This window comes from Aplidium turbinatum, chromosome 13, assembly GCF_918807975.1.
Source record: "Aplidium turbinatum chromosome 13, kaAplTurb1.1, whole genome shotgun sequence".
Classification (NCBI taxonomy): domain Eukaryota; kingdom Metazoa; phylum Chordata; class Ascidiacea; order Aplousobranchia; family Polyclinidae; genus Aplidium; species Aplidium turbinatum.
Genome location: NC_137484.1, coordinates 1,482,734 through 1,506,657, shown reverse-complemented (window position 1 = coordinate 1,506,657; position 23,924 = coordinate 1,482,734). Strand labels below are relative to the sequence as shown.

At 38.3% G+C, this 23,924-nt stretch overlaps 1 protein-coding gene across 2 annotated transcripts; it reads left to right on the top strand.

Moving 5' to 3' along the window:
* Positions 1-193: 193 nt before the first annotated feature.
* On the top strand, positions 194-22,837 carry LOC145781913 (calcyphosin-like protein). 2 transcript variants are annotated; one of them, XM_082593610.1, is made up of 5 exons: positions 194-364; positions 8,008-8,185; positions 12,984-13,193; positions 19,020-19,167; positions 19,414-22,837. In XM_082593610.1, exons 1-4 carry the CDS (start codon positions 228-230, stop codon positions 19,119-19,121), a joined length of 627 nt encoding a protein of 208 aa, XP_082449736.1. In that variant the 5' UTR covers positions 194-227; the 3' UTR covers positions 19,122-19,167; positions 19,414-22,837. The 2 variants fall into 2 exon arrangements, with proteins under 2 accessions (XP_082449736.1, XP_082449735.1); XM_082593609.1 differs by having other exon boundaries at positions 19,020-22,837.
* The last annotated feature ends 1,087 nt before the right edge of the window (positions 22,838-23,924 follow it).

Sequence of the window (23,924 nt, the reverse complement as noted above, 5' to 3'; positions counted from 1 at the left end):
GGAAAGAGATAACTCAAATAATACTTGATACCGTATTGAACTATTGATATTGTGAGCAGATTTCGATTGTCGTGTGTCTGATAGCAAAACAATGTGTTTTGTTGAATCATAATTGATCTCACAGTGGGAAGACCTTAATGAATACCGGTACTCCAAGAAAATTACAATATTTTTTATCGCGTTGTAGATTTTTTTTAATAAACAAGTTTTTAAATTGTAAGTAAGGTATGTCTGGAACAGCAAGACATGATAGAGAGATGGCAATGAAGGCTCAGAAACAACTTGGATCAACAAAAAACCCAATTGAACGTTTACGCTTGCAATGTCTTGCTCGGGGGTCAAGTGGAATAAAAGGACTAGGAAGGTAACAGCTTCAAAATTTGTACATTTGTGGTTTTTACTTGGATCTATTTCTGTACTTTTTACTACCGGTATATGTATATAATTTAAAGTTTACACAGATGAAACTGGATAATTTACCAGCATATCAATCATTTTATCAGAACTAAATGCAAAATCCCAAAGAAAATCTTAAATCTAATGTTAAGTAAAATCATTTCTTAACCATACCACTTAAAGTTAATATATCGGATAAACGTATCAGGATCTCCATGTCATTTGCGTACTTTCTTATTAAATCGTGTCATTGTCTTAGCCCAGAAGTTTGTAAGTAGCGGAAATGAGTCACATCACAACCTTTACCATTGGTGGCTGGGGAATGGGGATTTCTATGCATTTTTAAAGTCAAAGAAAAGCTGCTGTACGGTAGTTGAAAAACATCAGATCTTTGAAAAAATATAAGCAAAGATAGTATAGGTTATTGTTTATAGCCTAAACTGGATAATTTCCTTGGAACGTGTTTCAAAATAATTGTTTGCCGTTTTTCCTTTTCATAAATGTTAATGTTTAGCTGAAAACTGGCATTTGGTGTAGTACCGTATAGGTTGAGATTTTCGCAAGTGATTTTCACCTCAAAAAGACAGGTTTGACTTATACACAGGACAAGCTGTTGTCTCCAGCTCGCCAGCCTTCAAAATTAACGCCTTTTTGTTGCGGTAAACTTTATAACACTTGTTAAGCAATATACAAAGCTCACAAGACAAAATAGCAAAAAGAGCTGTTTTAAGTAATCAATTTTTTTTGCGTGTAGGATAGGGTGCATCGTCTCCCGCTTTTTTTGAAACTGGTTTCGTAACATTAAGAAGTGTGTCCCACTTCAGGAAAAACTCAGCCAATTTTTTTTTTCGTTCAGGGACCCTCCCTTCCACTCCCGCTTGCCCCCCCCCCAAATTGTGGACAGAAAAATTGCCATAACTCCAAAACTAAAATACTTAGACATAAAGTGTTTAGTATTAAATTCATTGCAACTATATGATTTGATCCAAATTTGGTGAATAAAACATATTTTACAAAGAAACAATTTTTTTGCTATTCAAGAGACACTGTTCACTCGAATACATCTAAAAAAAAAGCTATGAAATGATAATGCACTGTTCGTTCTATGCATGTTCCCTCACAAATATTATAATAATGTCACTGAATGAACTAAAAATATCAATAAGCCTGGAATTCTGTTACATTACTAATAATTATAATAATGTAGTATTCAATTGTAACATTGAAGCAGCTGAAATGTGGTTTTACAGAAGGATGCTCAGGATTTCATATACTGATCACATCACAAATGCAGAAGTTTTAAACCAGGTACATCAAGATAAGGAACTATTGAACATTTGAACAACATAACTCAATTGCAACTCAAATTTCTTGGTCACATCATCAGAAAAGAAGAATTCGAAAATCTTTGTCTAAGCGGTGGCCTTCTTGGGAGACGTGCTCGTGGCAGACAACGAACAACATTTATATCTAATTTCCAACAAAATACATCAATCAGCCAACCAAGAACACTTTGGAACACTGCACGACAAAGGGAACATTGGAAAAATTTACGAACTGAGCATCTAGTTCATCAAAGGCCACATCGGCTATGATACTGTAGTAGTAGTATTCAATAAAACTTTAAAAAAGGCAGACTTTGTTTCATAGAATAGCCTTGAAAACGACTTTAAATGAGGAGCCCAACGTACGTTTTCGTCTAGCTCTCTTCGGGAGTAGTCGCTAGAATAGATTCTTCAGGCAAACGGGGTAGTATTTGTAGTAAAGCTGTTTTAAATAACTACATTTTACGGGCATCTGGAAATTATGCGGCAATATAGTTACGCACAGAATGCCAATTTTGTCCCAAGAATTGTCATAAAAAGAGTAAGAATGGTTTGTTGAGTAACAACACTGGGTCGTTCGACTGATAGTTCACTAGGGCTTGTTGCGTCATCATTGTATGGATTGGGAACTGGTGACAAACTATATGACGACGTTGTGAAACTTGACAATAATTAAAGGCCACTTTGGAAAGTGGAGTTGCAAGCTTGTTAGATGGATGCAACTGCAACAGTCTATGGTTTTTGCCGCAAATTTGGTCTCTTGGATCTGCTATGTTCAACCACCTGAAGAATGCTTTCAAAGTTTTGAATATTTTGAGCTGATGATCGAAAATCTGTGGCCAGTTTGACATCACGCTCGGAGCGGTCATTTACAGTCGTTAACATTTCTGCTTTTGATCTGGCCAGTTTACACTGACTACATCTTGTTCCCACTCTAACATTTATTTCAAAAAACATGGGGCGTACTTTTAACAGCTTAAAGAGATACCAGGAATCTTCACCAATTAAATCAATCAGTAAGGTGCAGATATCAATTGTGTCTGGAAAGCTTTCCTTTACCTTTTTTTTCTGAGGTTCCTGAATTGAACCATCAGCTGCTTGCATTTTTAAGAAAGCAGTAACAATTCCTCTTTTCGTTTCCTCTGGAACATGGTAATCAAGCAGAAAAAGAGGAAACGTTTCCTCAGTTAAGTACCAGAGGTGGAGATTCAGCTTCTTCAAAGCACTAGAAGCTACAAGATTGGATCAATCTTCTCAAACAAATGTAAAGTTTTCATTAATTTCAGGTCTGCCCATTGCGCAGAAACTCCTGAACTGCAACGAAACCACCATGGCAGCATATGGGAGAAACATTGCAAACATTTTCAACTTATGAGTTTCCTTTGGCTGCGAAATCAAATGTTCTTGGGATTAGCAGGATCCATTACTTCTTCACTTCAACCATTCCAGACAATAGTGATAACTTTATGGCATAAATAACTTTAGTCACCCATCGAGCTTTGTGAATAGCTCCTGGTTGTTTAAATTTAAATGGCTTCTTGCATGGCAATGAATAGTTGAAACTAAATAGACACAGCTCCAATAGTTCTCTGTGGTCTTCTCGAGGTAAATATCTTTCATCATTTTTTTTAAGCAACTGGGTTGCAAGAACTACAGCATCTTCTTTAAGGGTTTCAAGGAAATTCATTTCACTGATTGACAAGCACTTGTATGTATCTAAGCAGAGGTGGGCAGTAGCGCGCTACTTTTTTGGTAAAAGTAGCGGTAGCGGCGCTACTTTTTAGTTGGAGTAGCGGCTGCAGTAGCGGCGCTATTTTTTTTTATAAAGTAGCGAGAGAGGCTACTTTTTTTTAGTTGCACCCCCGCTACCCGCTACTTTTTAATTTAAAATTCCATTAAACTACTCGTTTTTTTGGCAACACTGGCATAGTCAAGCAGCTATAATATATAATCGATTTGGTTGCAAAGTTTCGGTCTTTTGCTGCCCACTTTGCTGCTTTCTTCCTCAACTTGCTTTTTCCATGTTTTCTTTGGTCTTCCTTGTTTTCTACGACCCTCCACTTGCAACTCCAGCGCTCTTCTCAAAACATCATCTTCATCCCTTCTCAAAACATGCCCATACCACCTCACTCCATTCGCTTTTGCCAACTTATCAACACTCTCATTCAACCCAAGCAAGCTCATAAGTTCTTCGGTATTCCTTTTGTCCATCAGCTTTACACCACACATTGCTCTCTCTGTTCTTCTTAAAATTGCCAATTCGTTTTCCCGTAAGCACCATGTCTCACTTCCGTACAGCATTGCAGATCTCACACAACTAGTATAAATTCTTCCTCTCATTTTCAACGGAAATCTTCTACCACACAACAACTCTCGACACTCTCTGAATTTCACCCAACCAAACCTTCCTCTTGCAGTCACTGCCGCTTCACAACCACCACTGGCATTCAATCTATCTCCTAGATAGCAAAAGGCATTTACTGATTCAACTTCGTCATTTAGCTTTTCAACAGGACCAATCATTCCTTCCTCAATCTTCTTGCATCTTTCACATTCAAAACCATCTCCAGATCTGCATGTCACTCTTTTCATCTTTGCACATCTTCCATGCACCCATTTCTTGCATTTCGTACATGTAACAGAATTTGCCATCACTCTTCTTCCGCAGACGCCACATGGGTCAATTTTGCTCATTGTGATTTCCCCTTCCGTTTCGCTTATTACGACTTTTGTCTTTTTGATGTTCACACGCATACCTTTACATTCAAACGACTCCTTCCACTTCTCAAATTTCCCTCTCAGATCTTCCATTGTGTCACTCAACAAAACCAAATCATTGGCGTACAGTATCTCCATTAATGAATCTTCTTTTACACATTCGGTAATCACATCAATCACAATGGCAAAGATTAGACGAGAGAGGACAGAACCCTGGTGTACACCGACCTTCACCGAAAACTCGTCTGAGAGGGCAGCTCCAATGCGAACTCTCGTCCTTGCACGGTCGTAAAGACCCATTACGGCTTGCACGAGAGCTTCTGGCATTACTTTTTTTCTCATTGCCCATTCCATCACTCTTCTTGGAACTCTATCAAACGCCTTTTCCATGTCCACGAAACACATGTACATGTTCTTACCCTTGTCCCGATATTCCTCTTGCCACCTTCTCAAAATAAAAATAGCATCTGTCGTTCCCTTCCCAGGCATAAATCCACACTGCATCTCGTCCAGCTTCACCACAGATCTTATTCTATTCTCCAACACCCTTTCCACTACCTTCATTGCATGCTCCATCAGTTTTATTCCCCTATATGACCCACAATCCATTACATCACCCTTTCCCTTGAAGATGGGTATCACCACACTCATCTTCCATTCATTTGGCATTTTTGTTTGTTTGTCGTATCCAGGCTTACACCCGGTGGTTGAAGATTTAGATGAAGTGGACGGGAAGGCAAGGAAGCCAATCTTCGTGTCCACCTTCAGGCATGCCTTTAAGTGTCATGCCAAAGACACAGCCGCATGCTCATGAGTGGTGTCGAACCGGCGCCCTTTCGATTGCCGTTCCAGGGTTCTCACCACTCGGCTACGCAGCTGACCATTTGGCATTCCTTTTCCATCTAACACATGTTGACTGATTTCCTGCATTGCTTTCAATCCTGTCTTTCCAATTGCGCATATCATTTCCACAGTGACTTCAGATAGTCCAGGAGCCTTTCCCGATTTCATTTTCTTCATTGCTTGCGTCACCTCCTCTCGAGTAACTCTCTTTAATGGACCTGCTACCACGTCGACTTCCACATTTTGATCCCAATTGTTTTCCTCGTTCATTATCATCTCCATATGTTCTTTCCAAATTCTTCCACGATCTTTCTCACTGAAACCAAGTTTTTCATCCCTTCCTTTAATACATCGTCCACCATCTACATCTTTCCCATCCCACTTCATAACCTTCATAAACTATATATAGTTTGTTAGGACTGTTTTTTAATTTGGTCAATTCCTGCTCAGCTTCTTTCTTCATAGCTTTTGCAACTATTCTCTTTGTCCGATTTTTCAATTGCTTGTACTTGAGCTTAGTTTCTTCTGATCTATTTCTGCACCAAGCCTTGTATGCGACTTTTTTCTCCCCAATTACTTCCCTGACATCTTCATTCCACCACCACGTATCTCCTCGATCCATCCTGCCTTTTGTTTTCCCACAAACTTCATCGCAAGCTTGCAGAACTCCATTCTTGAAGGATTCCCATACATCATTCACATCGTTGTCGTTGTGAACAAGACTTTCAACTCTCTTTTTAAACCTTTCTCTTGTGTCGGCATCTTCTAACTTCCAAACTTTTCTTTTGATCACCCTTTTTTTATTTACAGTTTTCTTCAGACCTTTCTTGTCCAAATCGATAACCACCAACCTATGCTGAAGTTCGCATGGTATCGCTTTCACATCTTTGATCAGTTTTCTGTTTTTCCTGCATACCAACCCAAAGTCAATTTCGGTTTCATTTCCACCTGCACTGAAAGTCACTTTTCTTCCTTCCTCATTCTTAAACCAGGTATTTGCAACACACAGGTCCTTTTCATCACAGAACTCAAGCCTTCCATCGCGATTTCTTTCTCCCACGCCAAACCCTCCATGAACACCTTCAAACCCATCAATTTGTTGACCATCGTGGCCATTAAAGTCCCCAAGACCCAATACAATTTCCTGATCACTTCTTGTGCTCCATTCATAGGCCATTTTGTCATAAAACCTTTCTTTTTCTGCATCGGATCTTCCACTTTGTGGTGCATAAGCACAGATTTATTTTCATACAGCTCTTCCTTTACCAAAATCCCAACTCCTCCGGTCCCAATATCATTGCCCGACCACCACAGCTTGTATCTCCTTCCTTTGACACCCAAAAACCTGGCCTCTTTGTTCTTCCATCGGACTTCCTGTAAACAGCAAACATCTACCTTCCTCATTCTCAGCTCTTCACTCACCTCAGTACCTCTACAACGCAAACTTCCAACATTTAGACTTCCCAGTCGTATCCCTGAATTTTTAACAGAAATGTCAGACAACCCGGAGATTCTTCGCACCCCCTGCCCATTTAAGGGCTGCCAGGGACTGGGGGCCATTCTATTTTTGACACTTATCATTAGGATTTTTTGGTGCATGTTTTTCTACAGGGAGCATGCCCTTGCTTACCCCCAACCTCCATTTAAAGACCGGAGTGGTCTTGATGACCGGATGCCTCTGCACGACAACTAACGAGTTCGGCCAACCCGGGTTTGACTTAAGTTTTTCTTCTTAAAAGATGTTGCCATTGTAGCCGTTGTAGCATGTAGCTATCATCCGCCTACGCCGCCAACCTGCCTGGCACGGGCATCAATGTCAGAAGTGAGGTCCAGAACTACCAGCGGGACGTGTTCCGGTGCCAACGGGCCCAGACCTGGAGTAAGGTGCTACCTCTCCTCCTGATATTGAGGATGCAGTTTAACGTCATACCCAGGACATGCAAGTCATACAAGACCCACGTCATACAAGACAGATGTAATTTGACTGTTGCGGGAGACATCAAGTCAGGTTGATACCGAGAAGAGTGACACCAACAGCAGTGAATTTTTTGGTGTGTTGGCGCCATCCCGTGAAGCGTCGGTGCAGAAGGAAACAGCAATTGTGGACGCCTTTTTTTTGGACAGGAACAAGTCCTTGAGCTTTTCGAATACCGAGTTAAAACATCTGTTCATTAAATACAACATCCCCATTCCTTCCAGTGCTGCGGTGGAGAGACTTTTCTCTGTTGGAAAAGATGTGCTTAAACCAAAGCGGGCAGGACTGAGTGACTATCATTTTGAAATGCTCGTGTTTTTAAAAGATGCGTATTGCGTAACAATGAATTTCTCTTAGAATGTGTTTTCTATAACGACGTTAAAATGACAGTGTAAACTGTAAACGAGTAACATTCATTGAAGAGTGTTTCCTAGTGTCATTTTATACAAAAGTAGCGGAAGAAGTAGCGGTAGCGTCCTACTTTGGTCCGAGTAGCGGTAGCGGGTAGCGCGATACTTTTGTAAATTGGTAGCAGGTAGCGGTAGCGCGTGCTACTTTAAAAGTAGCGGGTGCCCACCTCTGAGCATTAGCAATGACCTCTTCAATTTCTATTGTAATTCAGCACAACCTCCAGACTAAAGGCTAGTGTTTGTTGATGTAGTGTCAGTACCATAATGTTTGTTGATGTAGTGTCAGTACCATAATGTTTGTTGATGTAGTGTCAATACCATAATGTTTTTGCATTTTCAGGACTTTCAAAATTATGGATGATGATGGAAACAAACGCATTGACCTGAAAGAATTCAAGAAAGGATTGCGTGACTATGGAGTTGACATTGAACCAGGAGAAGCTGAAGAAATGTACAGTGCTTTTGACAGAGATGGATCAGGCTTTATTGATTTTGATGAATTTCTTGTAAATTTAAGGGTATGCTTGCTGGTTATTTTTGTTAAACAATGTGAACAAACACGAATTTTGATTACCAGATATAGCTATTTTGCAATTTGGGTAGAGAGGTAACTTTTTTAAACCATAAACAGACATAAGTCAGCAGCTACACTACAATATTATAAAAAAAATAAGCGAACATTTTCAGCTAGTCATACAGCCCTTTTCACGCGTATAAGAAGTATATTTTTAAAAAAATAGTGAAATACTAAAGAATCATACTGCATCACAGCAAAAATATGGTCATCTAAACCAGGGGTGTGCAAAGTGCGGCCCGCGGGCCAAATGCGGCCCGCGAAGAAAAATTGTGCGGCCCGCGAAGATGTGCCAATTCTGAATTGTGTCCGGCCCGCGCAACGTGTTTACAATTTAGTTTAGTCTGGTACGTGGGAACAATTTGTTGTGGAGCGGATTATTGTAGATTTCACACCTTCTGTTAACCATTTTAGAAATCTTCTACCGGCCACCGCTAACCCATTGTATTTAATTATATGTGGAAAGTAAAATGTATGGTCACTTAAAAGGCATTATGAACAATTTACGACTTTGAAAAGCTCACGTACAGACAGGAAATATTTTTCACTTTCCAACTTTGAGAGACTATGGAATGCATCCTGAGAAGAAAACTGAATTTGCAGACCAACTTGAAAACATTGTATGAATTTTTGGCTTGTTTCAAGGACTTCAAATCTCATGAACATTTGTTTGGTATGTTCTCTTCGCCATTCAACACAGACATTGACAAAGCACCAGCAGATATAACTTAAACTTATTCAGGGTTCCCACACAGTCGGGAAAGTAAGGAAAAAGTAGGGAATTTGAAATCCCGTTTTCCAGACCGGGAAAAGGTCGGGAATTTTGTGAAACCTCCCTCGTGGTATTGAAAAAGTATGGAAAACCTTGATGACTGAATTGTAGATAAAAAATCCGATATGTCGGTATCAGTGATATCGGCCACTTTTTGAGTACGGTATCGGTAAAATTTGGCCGATACTAAACATGTAAAAAAGGCGCTTGCTGCTGATTTTCTACAGAAGCAAAGATATAGATTTTTTAAAGTAGTTACTAACGTCACATTGATGTAGAAAAATAACAACCTGTTAAATTTTTGATATCTCACACTCCCATGACTTCTTGCACGCGCATTTAGGCATGGGTTGCTTGCAGTGATTCTTTCACTCAAAACGTTTTGTTTCAGCAGTTTTGCGTTGTTCGATTCTTAAGTTGTAAAGGAGACTCAATTTCTCCAATATTTATCATTTATGTTTCTTTTTTACTCTCTGCAGAGTATAAAACTCGTAAAAGTTCTTCATCCATACGACGTCATGAATGAAATTATATCTCAAATCGGCGTAATGACGTCACATCATCTAAACACTTTATCGAATAATAAATTAACAAATTTGATCGTCACAAGTGGTTTGGTGGTGGCAAACAAATACGTTTTGACTTTGAAGTTCAGTGGAACAAAATATCCATTAATCGATATGTAATATATGTAGTCAAATCCCATATCAAGAATAAGTCCATGATTTTTTCAACAAGACCTTTTACTGATTGGTTCAGTGAGGATTCGTGGTCCCATTGCTCTCATTTTTAGTGAATAGACTCGGTTTCAATTCATTCCTATAAGACATTACGTAATGAAAAAATATGTGATAAGGTTGGAAGACATTACGTCATGTATTTTGAATACAAATTGAAGTTTAAAATTTATTATTTTGTTCATAGTCGTAATCCACCTTCAAAGCGGTATTACAAAGAACAATTTTCGATAAGGGGGGCATCAAGAATAAGTCGACATGACTTTTAAGGTTTACATCAGCTCCGGAGATCAGTAAAATATAAGGTTGTCATCTTAGGTGCAACAAGACCATTGATTGATTGGTTTAGTGAGGATTCATAGTCCCATTGCTTTCATTTTGAGTGATTATACTGATTTTCAATCTATTCCTACGAGACATTACGTAATGAAAAAATATATGATAACTAAGGATGGAAGACATTACGTCACGTCTTTTCAATTCAAAGTGAAGTCTAAAATTTATTATTTTGTTCATACTTGTAATCCACCTTCAAAGAAGCGGTATTACTTCATTTTGTCAGTAGTGTGATTTTAATTGTTTTGGTTTAGCTTATGGCAGGGGGCCATGTCCGATGGAATGAGGCCTTGAATTGCAATTTTAGTATAGCCTACATGTGACAGTTTATCCAAACTGATTTCAGTTCGGGTCTTTTGAAAAAAAAGAGTTTTTTCTTTAAACAGGAATCTTCTACTGTACATTATTATTATTTTTCATACTGATTCGAATGTCGAATGTAATAGAGTCCGGATATACAATTTTAAACATGTGCATGATCGTGTTTGGAAATAATACAGCACAGAAATTTTCATTGATTAAGCACTGTTAATGTTCAACTTTGATCAAAATCAGGTTGGGAATTTTTTTAATTTAGTATTGAAAAAGTAGAGAATTTTTAGAATTTAGTATTGAAAAAGTAGGGAATTTGTTTATAAAAAATGTGTGGGAACCCTGCTTATTGATCTTCAAGAGAAAAAAGGATTTGAAAGCAAAGTATTTAGAAATGAATCTTGGCGATTTTCACCGAAAACATCTCAACTAAGATGACTTTCCACATTTGAAAAAATCCATGGCTTCAAAAATGGCTCTTTTTGGCTCAACGTATTTGTGCGAACATTTTTTTCTAAAATGGGCGTCATGACATCACCCTATCGATCGGTTCTGACAGACAAACACTTGGAAAATGGACTTCGAATTGCGAGCACTTCCATTAAACTAAATTTGGAAAAATGCCGTTGGGAAAAGAAGCCAGCTGCAAATTTCTCACTGATCTCGTTTAAAGACGGTGTCACAATAAATTAGAATAGCAGTTTTCTTCAGAAATTTATGTGTCTTAACTTATTATTTCTGAAAGAAGATAGCCCCTACTAACGCCATAAGAATAACATGAATAACAAAAAAACTACTTTTTTGTGCCTGCAACTACTAGCCTAGAAATCATGTTAAATAAACGTGCGGCCTGCGGCTTCACCCAGTTATTTAGGTACCCGGTCAATTGGTCGAAAGACAATTGGTCGACAGTCATTTGGTCGACAGACATTTGGTCGACAGGACGTTTGGTCGACAGACATTTGGTCGACAAGACATTTGGTCGACAGGACATTTGGTCGACAGGACATTTGGTCGACAGGACATTTGGTCGACAGACATTTGGTCGACAGACATTTGGTCGACAGGACGTTTGGTCGACAGACAATTGGTCGACAGACATTTGGTCGACAAGATATTTCGTCGACAGGACATTTGGTCGACAGAACGATTCATTTTAGGGTTAGGGTTAACTAACCCTAACCTAATCCTAGCCCTAACTCTAACCTAACCCTACCCTAACCCTAACTGTAACCCAAATGTCCTGTCGATCAAATGTCTGTCGACCAAATGTCTGTCGACCAAATGTCTGTCGACCAAATGTCTTGTCGACCAAATGTCTTGTCGACCAAATGTCTTGTCGACCAAATGTCCTGTCGACCAAATGTCTGTCGACCAAACGTCCTGTCGACCAAATGTCTGTCGACCAAATGTATTTCGACCAATCGACCGGCCACCGTTATTTATATCTGGCCCTCCTGTAATAAAGGTTGCACAGGCCTGATCTAAAGATTTGAGAAACTGCTTAACTTGCTCACATAAAATGATAACTGAAAAATTACGCAGCACAATGATCGGTTGGTTTTGAATCTTTATCCTTGGACTGACAAAGCCTTGATAGGTTATTCCTGGTAGTTTCGCATACTTGTAGAGGCTCTTGACGCAGGCCCGGTTACCAAGATTGACAGAGTGATATTTCCGATTGTTGAAGTCTTGTTGCTGGGGAACTATTCCATCCATTAGATGCCACTGAATGGAGAGCAGTCCTTAGAATGCGTTGCTCAAGCGCACACCCCGACAGTCGAAACAGCGCCGCTTGATTTTGAAGCTTCTTTATCCACGAAGTCACGCGCTAACCAACTGAGCTATCGAATGGATCAAGTATTTGAGAGGTAAAATTACTTGTTCAGGGAAGGAAGACTCAAGCAGATTACGCAAGATGTATGGAAGGCGAAGCACAACCGGTGATAGTGGTACCAACAAAGCAAAAATACGAGAAGCACAAGACGTGACAATTCAATCAAAAAGGTTAAAAGATAGGAGGCTCCGCCAGCAAATACTTGCCTGTATTTGGGTTGAAAGATTTAATGATCAATGCCTTGTGAATCTCGGTGTTGAACTCGGTCAAACGTTTGGTGTCGAAAACGTTCGCTTATTATTTTTTGTTTTTATAATGTTAGGCTATATGTAATGTTGTTGCTGAGTTATGTCTGTTTATTTTGACTCCAGAAAATCTTGGATTGGCTTACTTGATATGATGTATACCTAGCAAATGCAAACAAATTGCTCAATACTGCTTGCGGAGCTAACAAGATTATAAAAACTGAACTGGCGAAGTCATGCGCTTACTAAGGTTTCATGTTAGATGGCCTAACAATCATTAGGTACACCTGTTTAAATAGAATAATTAATTTAGAGAAGCTTTCCAGCACCAGTGAGCTTTTAACCTGGGTCGTTGACTTGAAGGTGTGCACTACTTCAAAGATGTCAGAAATTCACTAAAAACATTTCAAGTTTATTAAAAGATTCATGAAGGTTTTAACTGTGAACCAATTTAATTTTATCAACGTCACGCAAGTGATGATCTTAGTGCTGTTTTTTCACAGCCACCATTGTCAAAGGCTCGCAAGAATCTCATTCAACAAGCTTTTCGTAAACTTGACAAAACTGGTGATGGAGTGATCACTGTAGAAGACCTGCGTGGCGTTTATAATGCCAAGCATCATCCGAAATACATGAATGGAGAGTGGACGGAAGACGACGTCTTCAAAAAGTTTCTAGAAAGCTTTGATACTCCTGGTGACGCAGATGGCCAGGTAAAGATAATGGTCGCAACACCTATTACGCAACACCAGGCTATTGAGCACTTTTTGTAGTATTAACCCATTAGTGCCCGGTCATCGTTCTAGTTGGAATATTTTTACAAAACGTTTTATGTAAGGTCCTTATAGGTTAAATATGATTATTTAAATGAAATTTTTCTGATATCTGTACCAGGAATGCATAAAATGGCACGTCCCTCTATGGACGCTTGGGCATTCATACGAAGGCTTGATGAAAAATAAACAAAATTAGCATTTTCCGGTAATGGAAATTTTTTAAGTCGTAAAAAGCAACACTACTGCTTTAAGATACGTTAAAAATGAATATCTAATAAAAACGCATCGCTTTTCCATTATATTTATTGAGAAACGAACAAACAAAGGTAGCTCGATCTAAACAGATAATATTACAAATTCCTTTCAGTTATGATACATTTCGAAGCAATCTGGGTGCAGTCCAACATCACACCGACTGCAACTGCATGACGTGCATTTGTGACAGTGTTTGCAGACACTTTTTTTGTTCGTCTTGATGATCAGGTGATTGCTCAGTTAGATGCAACGTATTGTGGTACAGAATCTTTCCACGCAACCATGGTTTGATCATCTCCAAGGTAAAGTTGCTTCATATCTCCCTTCTTCATATCATTGGTCTCTTTCTTTGATAGTAAAGATAGATTGTTCATTCAATTTTGTCTCATTGTCCCCAAAACACCTATCCCTTTCTAAGACAAACGATCTATCAAATCCAGGCTCTTGAAAAGATTGTCGCACACAACCTTCGAACCAGGAATCAGTCGAGCACTTTCCACAAGGCCAAAAACAACGTTAGGCCCCTGACTCATCCATACTGGAAGACGTTTGTTTTTGCTCCAGCGTAGGGGCACATTAGATTAGCTCTCCAGAGAAGATGCACATAGACCAAATTTTAATCCCGAATCTTGTAGGTTTGCCCTTTATAAATTGCTTGAGAGGGTGTGGACAAAATAACGGATTATTGATTCGTCTACAGCTGCTGTCTCGTTCAAAGTCTCAAAAAGAAGGGCAACTTTCCAAAATGGGTCGTCATTAGAGTGGTTTGAGTTGGCGAAATGGGCATAGCCCATTACCTCAACAAAAAGATTCATTGGCATGGCTCTTCATGCCATCGCATTGCTTGTATCATCTCTCCTCTCCCAATACATCCTGCGTGTGGAAGGGATGATGTATCCTGTCATAAACATTATTGCATGACTTGCCCTTATTAAAGAATTATTCACCTTTGTCTGGAAGGCCAATTGATTTGATGTTCTGCATACCTCTGGGTCTCTCTCACTACTTTGTTTACAAAATCATCAGAGATGGAGAGTTTCATAACTTCATATACGGCGTTTTCACATTATCAGGATCAATGGGTAAATTATCATGGCTGAATTTCTCAGCTTCAGGAAAAGGAGGAATTTTTTCCTCAGTTGATTTTTGGCGGTAGTCTAGATCCTATCTTTATTTCTGACGCGTACAACAAGTGGTATCTTTTCTTCTGTTAATTCTTGTTTACTTGATGATGAGCTAGGAAGAACAATTTTTTGTGGGCGGCCCTTCCCTTTTTTAGTTACACGTGTGACTTTCCAGTTCGGTTGGGTGATTCTGTAAACATTCTCTTGGCAACTGGCATTGACCCACTTTTTTGTGTTGCCAGTACTTTCTTTACGTTTCTTCTTGGGTTTCAACGCAATTGAATGGTCCGGGTAGCGTAGGCCTACCATATTTTCATCGCCTAAAAAGAGGACACGTTTCGCCTGCAAGTAAATTTTACGCTTGAAGAATCTTTTACATGTTTTTAGATCATTCATTACAATATTGCCCTACGCAGCAAAAGTTATCAAAAAAAAACAAAAAAAAAACGAGAAAACAGGTTGACTGAACGTTTAACTTATTTGTTGTCATTTCTAGTGCTTCCTTAAGACAACAAATGATTTTATATTTTTAAGAGTAGGCAAAAAGTTAAAAAAGACCTAATTTTTAGACAGTTTCAGTCAGACAGCAATGATCGCAAAAATCTGCAAAATGTGACAAATCAGGCCCGACCTCCAGGTCAAGCCTTAACTTATTTAACAAAATTGTTAAATTATTTGCAAGAAATATGACTAAAACAGTAGGCTGCACATTAGCGTTAAAATGCTAAAAACGGCGTGAACTAAAAAGCTGTTCTTTTCTTTGCAAAGCTTTAGGCCTATCCATGCCACAATTTCTTTTGCCGTAGGTTAGGTCTTAGCCTATAGCCTACACATTGCACTTTTAGACATTCGTTCCGATTTGTTCAAGTACCAAACTGAGTTGGTAATCAACAACGTCTACCTACCAGCGTTGTACGGTATCAATATAAAACGTATGTAGGTAAAAGAATAATTCTTTGTTTAAGTGTGAGCATGGTCTTTGAAATGTCATTTAATATCTTACAGTGAACCAGGCAATGAACATTCAACAACGGTTCCATAAAATGCGTCAATTTCTTGTAGAATGTATAAATCAGCATGTTGCATTGGTATACAAAATATTTAGAAAACAAATAGCCTACAAGCCGTCGTTGAAACGTCACCAAGCAATGTAATCCCGTTGAAAATATAAGCATGAAAACCCAAATTGTCAAAAAAGAGGACATTTGAGCATTTTTTAGTGTCCTCGGAGGACAATTCATTTTTCTTGAAAAAAGAGGACAAATCCTCTTAAAAGAGGACATATGGTAGCCCTAGGGTAGCGGCTCTGTCTTATCGTTATCAAATGTAGGCCTCTCCTTATCTTCAACAAAATCCATGTCCTGAGTATCTTCATTATGATGAATCACTAATTCGTCTTTCTGGTTCAGGATTCCTTTTCCAACACTGTTAACGCTTGACACCCTCATCTTCATTTGCACTGTCCTCATCGCTCATGTTGCTGGATTCATCAGGAGGAAAAATTAGAATATTTGTGGGCTCTTTGGATGGAGCCTCTTCCAAAATTGCCAAAATTTCTTGAACAGTGAAATGAGTTTTCTTATAAAGTGCAAAAATTTAATTATACATAAACTTCTTTTAAAGATAAATGAACATTTACAGCAAGACCTCAATTTACCGTACAAAAATAGTAAAACCCTTAGATTCTAAAGTACCACCATTGGCACACGAAATGATGACCTCTAACCTACTACCCCAACTAAAACGCACGGTTTTGGAAATTGAATATCAAACTGTTACAAATAACGTTCGTTTTTTCCACCAAACATGAAAAAATACGAAATCCTATAGCATTATGCGAACCTGCCTAAATGTGTACAGTTTGGCAAAAAGCGTTCGGGCCAGTGCCCAAGCGTCCCTACAAGGACTCATCTAATTTCTAACTTATATTAACAAAAAATCGTAAGAGAAAAATGAAATATTTTGCCTTGGGCACATAGCTATACATATTAATAGATTTATCAAACCAAAAAGTTTATTAAAAAATAATGTTACAAAGCTCGATTTGTAGGTCACAGTTCGTGTACCATGTACTGGCTCCATAATATGGAGCCATCTTCACAATCTTCACAATCTTCACAATTTCATCTTCACAGCCATCTTCCTTCACAGCCATCACAGCCATCTTCACAATCATTTCCTTCTTGATCCTCATATCTGCTGGCCATCGCTCTGATGGTAAGATGGACTCGCCTAGTCAAGCCTGAAGACAACATCCAGTTTGAGACTCTTCTATCAAAGCTCAAAATAAAAGACATCAGTGAAGTCCTCTAATTAGGCAGACTGAGATGGCTTGGCCTCGTTGAGCGCAGATCAAGCTGGATCTCACAGGTCAGATGTGTTAACATCGCAGCACAGTGGGGTCAAGGTAGACCAAAACTTTCTTGGGAAGAACTTGTAAAACATGACCTTGTAGCCCTGAACATGGACTCTGCCAACCCAATAAATGAGGTGTGGAGGGGAAGACTTCGTTCTTGACAGACTGGCCACACCCTCGACATGAGGATTAATTCATGGCCTGTATAGTATAATCAAAATTGGTTGATGATGATGATGATTTTTAAACTGTGACATAGCAATAGCATGTGATATAAATTAGCACTTACCACCATAAAAATTGCCTTAACAGTAAACATAATGTTAGTGTTCAGTTTCTATGCTTCTAACAAAACAAAACATGAGGTAACTTAGGTTTAAACTTTGAAGAGTTACAGCTTCTGTACTTCTCCAGGTGTTCCTAAGAAGAAAAAAAAGTGAAAATGATAAAATATTCAATTCATATGTAACAATTTTTCACAAAATTTGTGCAAAAAATGGGTTTTTCTCAAATAACTCGCAAACTACACATTTTAGGCAAATAGTTTCTTCACAAGTTTAATACAAATTTGCTTATTCTGCATCGATTGAGCTATAGCAGGACCTTCTATCATGTCTAGAAGCCGAGATATAGCAAAAGCACCCCTAAAAATGCATCGCGCACCCCCTAAAAACTTTAGTGGCCACGGGCCACCTCTAAACCTTGACCAATATTTTTGAAACTTTACAGGAATCTTATACAGGTAAAACCTCACCACCAAAAAAAAGGTAGGCAAATTCTGAAAAAGTCGGGGCGGCTGTCACACCCTACTCCATATCTCACAAAAGGTCCACCTTAAACATTGTATAGTAAACACAAAAACTTATTCAAGAAAATACTCTTGAGTTGTGTCTATACTCTATAGCTACAATGTTATTCTAACCAAAGAAAAAAAACAAGTTATTATCAGCAATCTGAAGAAAGCAATTCGGAATCTAAAATACCCACTTTTCACGTCCTTGTAGGGACGCGCGGCACTAATGGGTTAATAGTATTTAGTTTTTTTTGTTTGTCGTATCCTATCCAGGCTTACACCCGGTGGTTGAAGATTTAGATTAAGTGGACAGGAAGGCAAGGAAGCCAATCTTCGTGTCCACCTTCAGGCATGCCTTTAATTGTCCTGCCAGAGACACATCCACATGCTCTTGAGCGGTGTCGAACCGGCGCCCTTTCGATTGCTGACCCATGGCTCTCACCACTCGGCTATGCAGCCGACAGTATTTAGTGTTTATTCTAGAATATACTAATTTTTCAGAAACCGCAATTATGATGTTTGTTCCCTAATGCCCCAGTTCTCAATCATAGCGACCTTTTATTACTAAACATTACTAAATGATGACACAGCAATGCAGTGAAATTGGATTAATTGAATCTTTACAACTAAATTATGCTATTTCAAAGCTTTTTTAATAGTTTTATGCAAATCAGGTCAAACTTAGCATTTGATTTAACTCCTTACAAATACCAAACCTGCTTTTTTTTGCAACCATAAAGTATCGGCAAAAAATCGGTATTGGCGAAAATATTGGTATCGGTACATCTTTAAGGATTTGAGTCTGCAATTCATTGCTGGATTTTAAGTATGTTTTCACTCTGATTGGTATTTTGATTTTTATTGAATTTTAGAAATTTGAAGAGGATCAATAGATTTAAAATCGTTTTTTTCTTGGAGTATTAAATTAAAGCAATCTGTCAGGCCCCAAGATTGGCAACACAGCAAACCCTTTTGTGGCATTGTGACGTCATGAAGCGCAAAATGACATCACAATGCTACACCTATAGGAGTAGTTGGTCCCAGCAGTGTCAAACCTATGAATCATGCAATATGTATTTTTCCAGTCATTGTATTAATGAATGACCTATTATTATTTTGCTTTCAGGTCTCAGTTTTTGTATGGTAGGCATGTATCTCATGTTAACGTTTTACAAATCTTTGCATTCATTTATTAGTAGCGTTAATGTCAAAATAAGATTGTGTTTTATGTTAAGGTGACATACGATGAGTTCTACAACTATTACGTTGGTGTGAGCGCTTCTATCGATCAGGACGTGTACTTTGACGTCATGATGAGGAAAGCGTGGAAACTGTAAAGTTGCTTTACCGGGCGTTCTAATGACATGCAATAGATGGGATAAGGTAGATGACGATTGTTAATCGTCGTGCGATACTGAAGCCTCATAGCACAATTTTGCATGTGCTCATCTAATGTCAGACTTACCAAACCAAGTTTATATTTTTCTACCAATTCGTCTTCACTTTGTGCACTCGAGACTTGGTCAAAATTGCACAATTCATTTACTGTATTTTGTCTCGTGTATTTTATCATATACCTTTCAGAAATTTTACGAATGTTCTTATGTTTTGTATCAACTTATATTGAAGATGGTGCTGTTATGTCTTCAGTGAAAGCTCGGCCCACATCATGCTTGGTTGTGTCATGTGCGAAAATAAGGATTCACGCAAATATGAAGAACCAAACAATGTTAATGGAACCACCGCGAATCATTTTGTGGTTTCAAAAGTATCTGCCAGGGAGTTATGTTATGTAAGCATCAAATTTTCAGCATAGGTTTCAACAGCAGGAAATTCACAAACTATTTTTATTTCAATACAATCAAGAAACATGCAGTCACTATTGTACCAAAGAATACAAACAAGTAAAATGATATACGTTATAAGCACCCAACACTACTGGTACAACTTCCTGAAGTGTATGAGACGGCTATACAGAGGTGGGCACGATCACTAAGAATATGTGATCTTCAAGATCAAGATCAGGTCATCAAAACAGAGTGATCTTCAACTTCAGCAAAACAGCATTTAAGATCAAGATCACTTTTTCTAAACATAAAAAAATGAAGTTTTTGATCAATGATGTTGCAAAATAGCCAGAATTTTATTAAGAGTAACCTGGGTGAAGGACGATAAAGATCGTGATCTAAAAGATCAAGATCACTTTTTGTGTATTTGAAAAGATGAAGTTTTTGATCAATGATGTTGCAAAAAAAGTTAGGCTACTACTGTATAAGCAACTTGGTTAATAAGTTAGTTGGCATTGCTAACTGTTGCTTTCAACGAGTCGATCGCTGGTCTAAGAATTGTAATAAGTTAGTGACTGTTGCTATTACTCCTACCAATCGTTGTCGTAGTTTGCGTAGAATCGCTACGTCACCCCCAACAGAAATACAAGAGACGTTTGTTCAATTTTCGGTGTGTGCGCATGAAGTGCGACATACTTCTGCATTGTGTTCTTTTTCACGTCTATCATGCAGTTGGTCCGTACACGCAAATTTTTGAAAAACCACTTGTTTTTGCATGCAGAAGTATGTCGTGGTCACACATCAATAGTTTAATTGGTGCTACTTAGTGGGGTGATTTTTTATGCTAAAGTCGTGCACTTACATGATAAAAGCACCTCCCCTTGTATATAAATGTTTATTTTGCACATTGCTTAGCCTAGATCAGGGCTTCTCAAACTTTTTTGCTCTGCGACCCCATTTTGAAAAATATATTTCTATGCGACCCCATTTATTTATTTATTTAGCCTACATCAGACTCAACATGGTCCATTTTACAATCAAACATAAAATGTAGAAACAAAGCAGATACTCAACTCCGAAGAGCTGAGTTGCATTGTACCACATACAAAGATTGATAGTAACAGTCTGTTGGCATTATTTCATAAATTCATTGATTGGAAAACAAGTTACATCGTGTTACAAACTGGTATAATTTTTACGAATGAGAGCTTGAAAAGTTGTGGAGAGCTGAGTTGCATTGTACCACATATAAAGATTGATAGTAACAGTCTGTTGGCATTATTTCATTAATTCATTGATTGGAAAACAAGTTACATCGTGTTACAAACTGGTATAACTTTTACGAATGAGAGCTTGAAAAGTTGTGGTATTGTTATCAACGAATGCAGAGGTGATGCTGCGTCGTCTCCGCAGATTAAACAACATTCTGCAACAATTATTGTATCCAACACGTAAGCGATTACTATTGGATGAAAGATAGTTGCACCATAGTTGACAGGCATAAAAAGGAATACAATAGGAACGAAACAACACATTTTTAACAGCAATCGAACATTTGGAAAACCTTGCTTTTAACATGTTTCCAGCACAATACAACGACCGTAATTGTCGTTTCGTGTCTTCATCATCGGATAGCAAGTCGTTAATTATTACTCCTAAATATTTCACTAGGTCTCAAAGCAGATACGTTTTTCATTTAAATATATGATCGGATTAAAGTCAAGTTTCAACATCTCGGATTTAAATAAAACACCAACAGTTTTGTTGCAATTAAAGTTTTGTTGCATTATGGGGACATCCACGTTAATGACATTAAAACGGATCATTTTGATCATTATATTTTCTTTTTCTTTCTGACTTATCAATTGTTTTCTTTGTGCTTGCAATTGTTACCGCATGAATCTACGAAACCTAACCACTGATCCATAGTCAATTAATCTTGTAACTGGTTCCTTCAGAAACTAGTTGATAAGCTACTCTGAAATCATACTGCGAGTGGTAAGGTTACTTTTGGTCAGCACGTTACAGCAATGATAGCGTAACAATGCATCAATATTGTTACGATTGATTATATTTTATCGTTTGACAGTTCGCACCGACGGTTGCGGTCAATTGACATCATGGCAAGACTACAACCCACCAGCACTAGAATTCCATTACGACCCCAAAATTTCATTACGCGACCCCATTTGGGGTCGCGACCCATAGTTTGAGAAGCCCTGGGCCCTAGATGACTTCATTAACTTAGCCTATATGACTTCTTATTATACGAATTTTTAAATTTAAATTGTTTAATTATAAATTTATTAACTGTGGTTATCAGGTTGTGTTGAGCAGGGATTGTCACAGCATGAAATATTGCAGGAATTGACCAGCAAACTAAACGCTATACATAGGCTACCCTACGATAGTAAGGTGTCTCATTCATTGTCGACTTTTCAGGAAAAAATACGCTTGGGTCACGTTGAAAATATCATTATACGAGATGCATTATTTGTTCGTGGTGTTAATGCAACGATGACAATAAGAAACAATCCGATTTTATGAGCGATGTCATTAAACTATTAGCTTATATTTCGCAACATTTCATCAACGCGAACTTGTTGGTTAACTGGCTTATTTTATTTGCACCTTCATGGATGGATAGCGATGGCTCTGCAATATACACGCTGCACGACAGGGTGTCTGCTACGTAAGCTTACATGTGCTTTCCCGGTGTATACGATATGTCTATGTCGTACACCTGCAGCTTGATCGTCAATCTTTGTGCACGTAAAGGGCAGTTGTTTAATAGTTTAGCAAACAAAGAAATTAAAGGCTTATGATCCGTCTCTACAAGAATTTTTTGTTGATACAGTGTATGTTCCTACTGGTGAACATGTACAAGCGTAAGATGTTGCCAGGAGTTTTTTTTTTCAATTTGATTTGAGCATACCTTGTTTCTGCGGGCTGCATAACACCAGCGCATATGCTACTGGGTGCCATTCTTCGTTGTGATTTTGTGGGAAACAAGCTCCTAGACCAGAGATGTCCAACCTGCGGCCCGCTAATCATTTTCAATCCAAGTAGTAAGTTGTTTTGAACTTTGAATCTTAGCCCTGATTAAAATGTTCTAGTCAGTTTTTAGGGGCGTAGGCTAATAGTATAGTATGGGAGCAACAGGATTATAAGTCGGATTATATCTAAAGTCCGATGGCTCAGTAGAGCAGCCACCTTTAAAAATATTTCAATAATTGAAAATATTATTGTTTCCCGAAATAAAATAGTTCATGGAGAAAAAGAAACAAAATGTGAACTTGATAGAAAATGAAGAATGGTTGAATGATTTGTCTTTCTTGGTTGACATCACAGAAATGCTAGCTGAGCTCAATTTGCATTTGGCCTACAAGGGATAGGTCAGTTGTGTGGGCTACGTAGTTCAATGTTCGAGCGAACACGTAGCTTTACCAGGAAATTAAAACTTTTCATAGCACGACTGAAAGCTGGCGCAATTGTATATTTTCGTAGTCTATATCTGAAAGACTGTTCTGTAAACTATAAAAAGTAGCCTATGCTAAGTTATGTGAATTACTGGTTTGCTTGAATTCACAGTCAGATTTTCTGATTTCAAAAAGATTGAATTAAAATTATTCAGTGTGATAAAGCGCCACCCGAATTCCAACTTGAACTGCTAAGTCGAGAAAGTTTGAAAACTTTCCACAGAAAACTCTTCCTTTATTTTATAAATCAATCAATCATTTTATTTTTCGTCATTAACGCGTCCGGGACGAAAAAGATACTAACTACAAAAATCGATATAAACCTACCAGCACGTTAACGAACGGAAAAAGGTGGCAAAACCTTGAAAGGTTTAAAACGTGCCTGAATGAAAAATTATGTAGTAGGCTATATATCAGTAGTTAGCACGGCCACAAAAAACAAATAGCAAAAACACAGAGAAGCACACATGTAGTAATGAATGACAGCCTAATGAAAAGTGTTGTGGCTTAAATTTGCCAGTTCCAATATTGATGTAGATGAGCAGTCATAATAATAATAATAGGATGGAGAAAGAAAACCGGACATAAAAGAAACCCATCCTCAGGCAAAAGCCCGTTTCGACGTGGCCCAGGAGAGCAGGTGTTGAGCTCTTTCTATGGTTAGACTGCACATCACACAGTAGCCTAAGACGATTGAGATTTGATATCTAGTTTAAGTTATTGTTTCTTGTCCTGGTGGGTGATGGTGATCTCCTGATGGTGTTGATGAAGCTCTCATCCCCTTTTGCGACGAGTCGTGTTAACTATGGAGTGTTGTGATTGCTGTTAATATCTACAAACATAAAAGTACAGCACAAGCAATCGATATTATTGT

Bases quoted from the DNA above. Each gene is read 5' to 3' on its own strand.
- LOC145781913 (XM_082593610.1), top strand. From the start codon at position 228: ATGTCTGGAACAGCAAGACATGATAGAGAGATGGCAATGAAGGCTCAG. The intron at 365-8,007 runs GTAACAGCTTCA...TTGCATTTTCAG, and splicing joins GGAATAAAAGGACTAGGAAG to GACTTTCAAAATTATGGATG. The intron at 13,194-19,019 runs GTAAAGATAATG...TTTTATGTTAAG, and splicing joins CTGGTGACGCAGATGGCCAG to GTGACATACGATGAGTTCTA.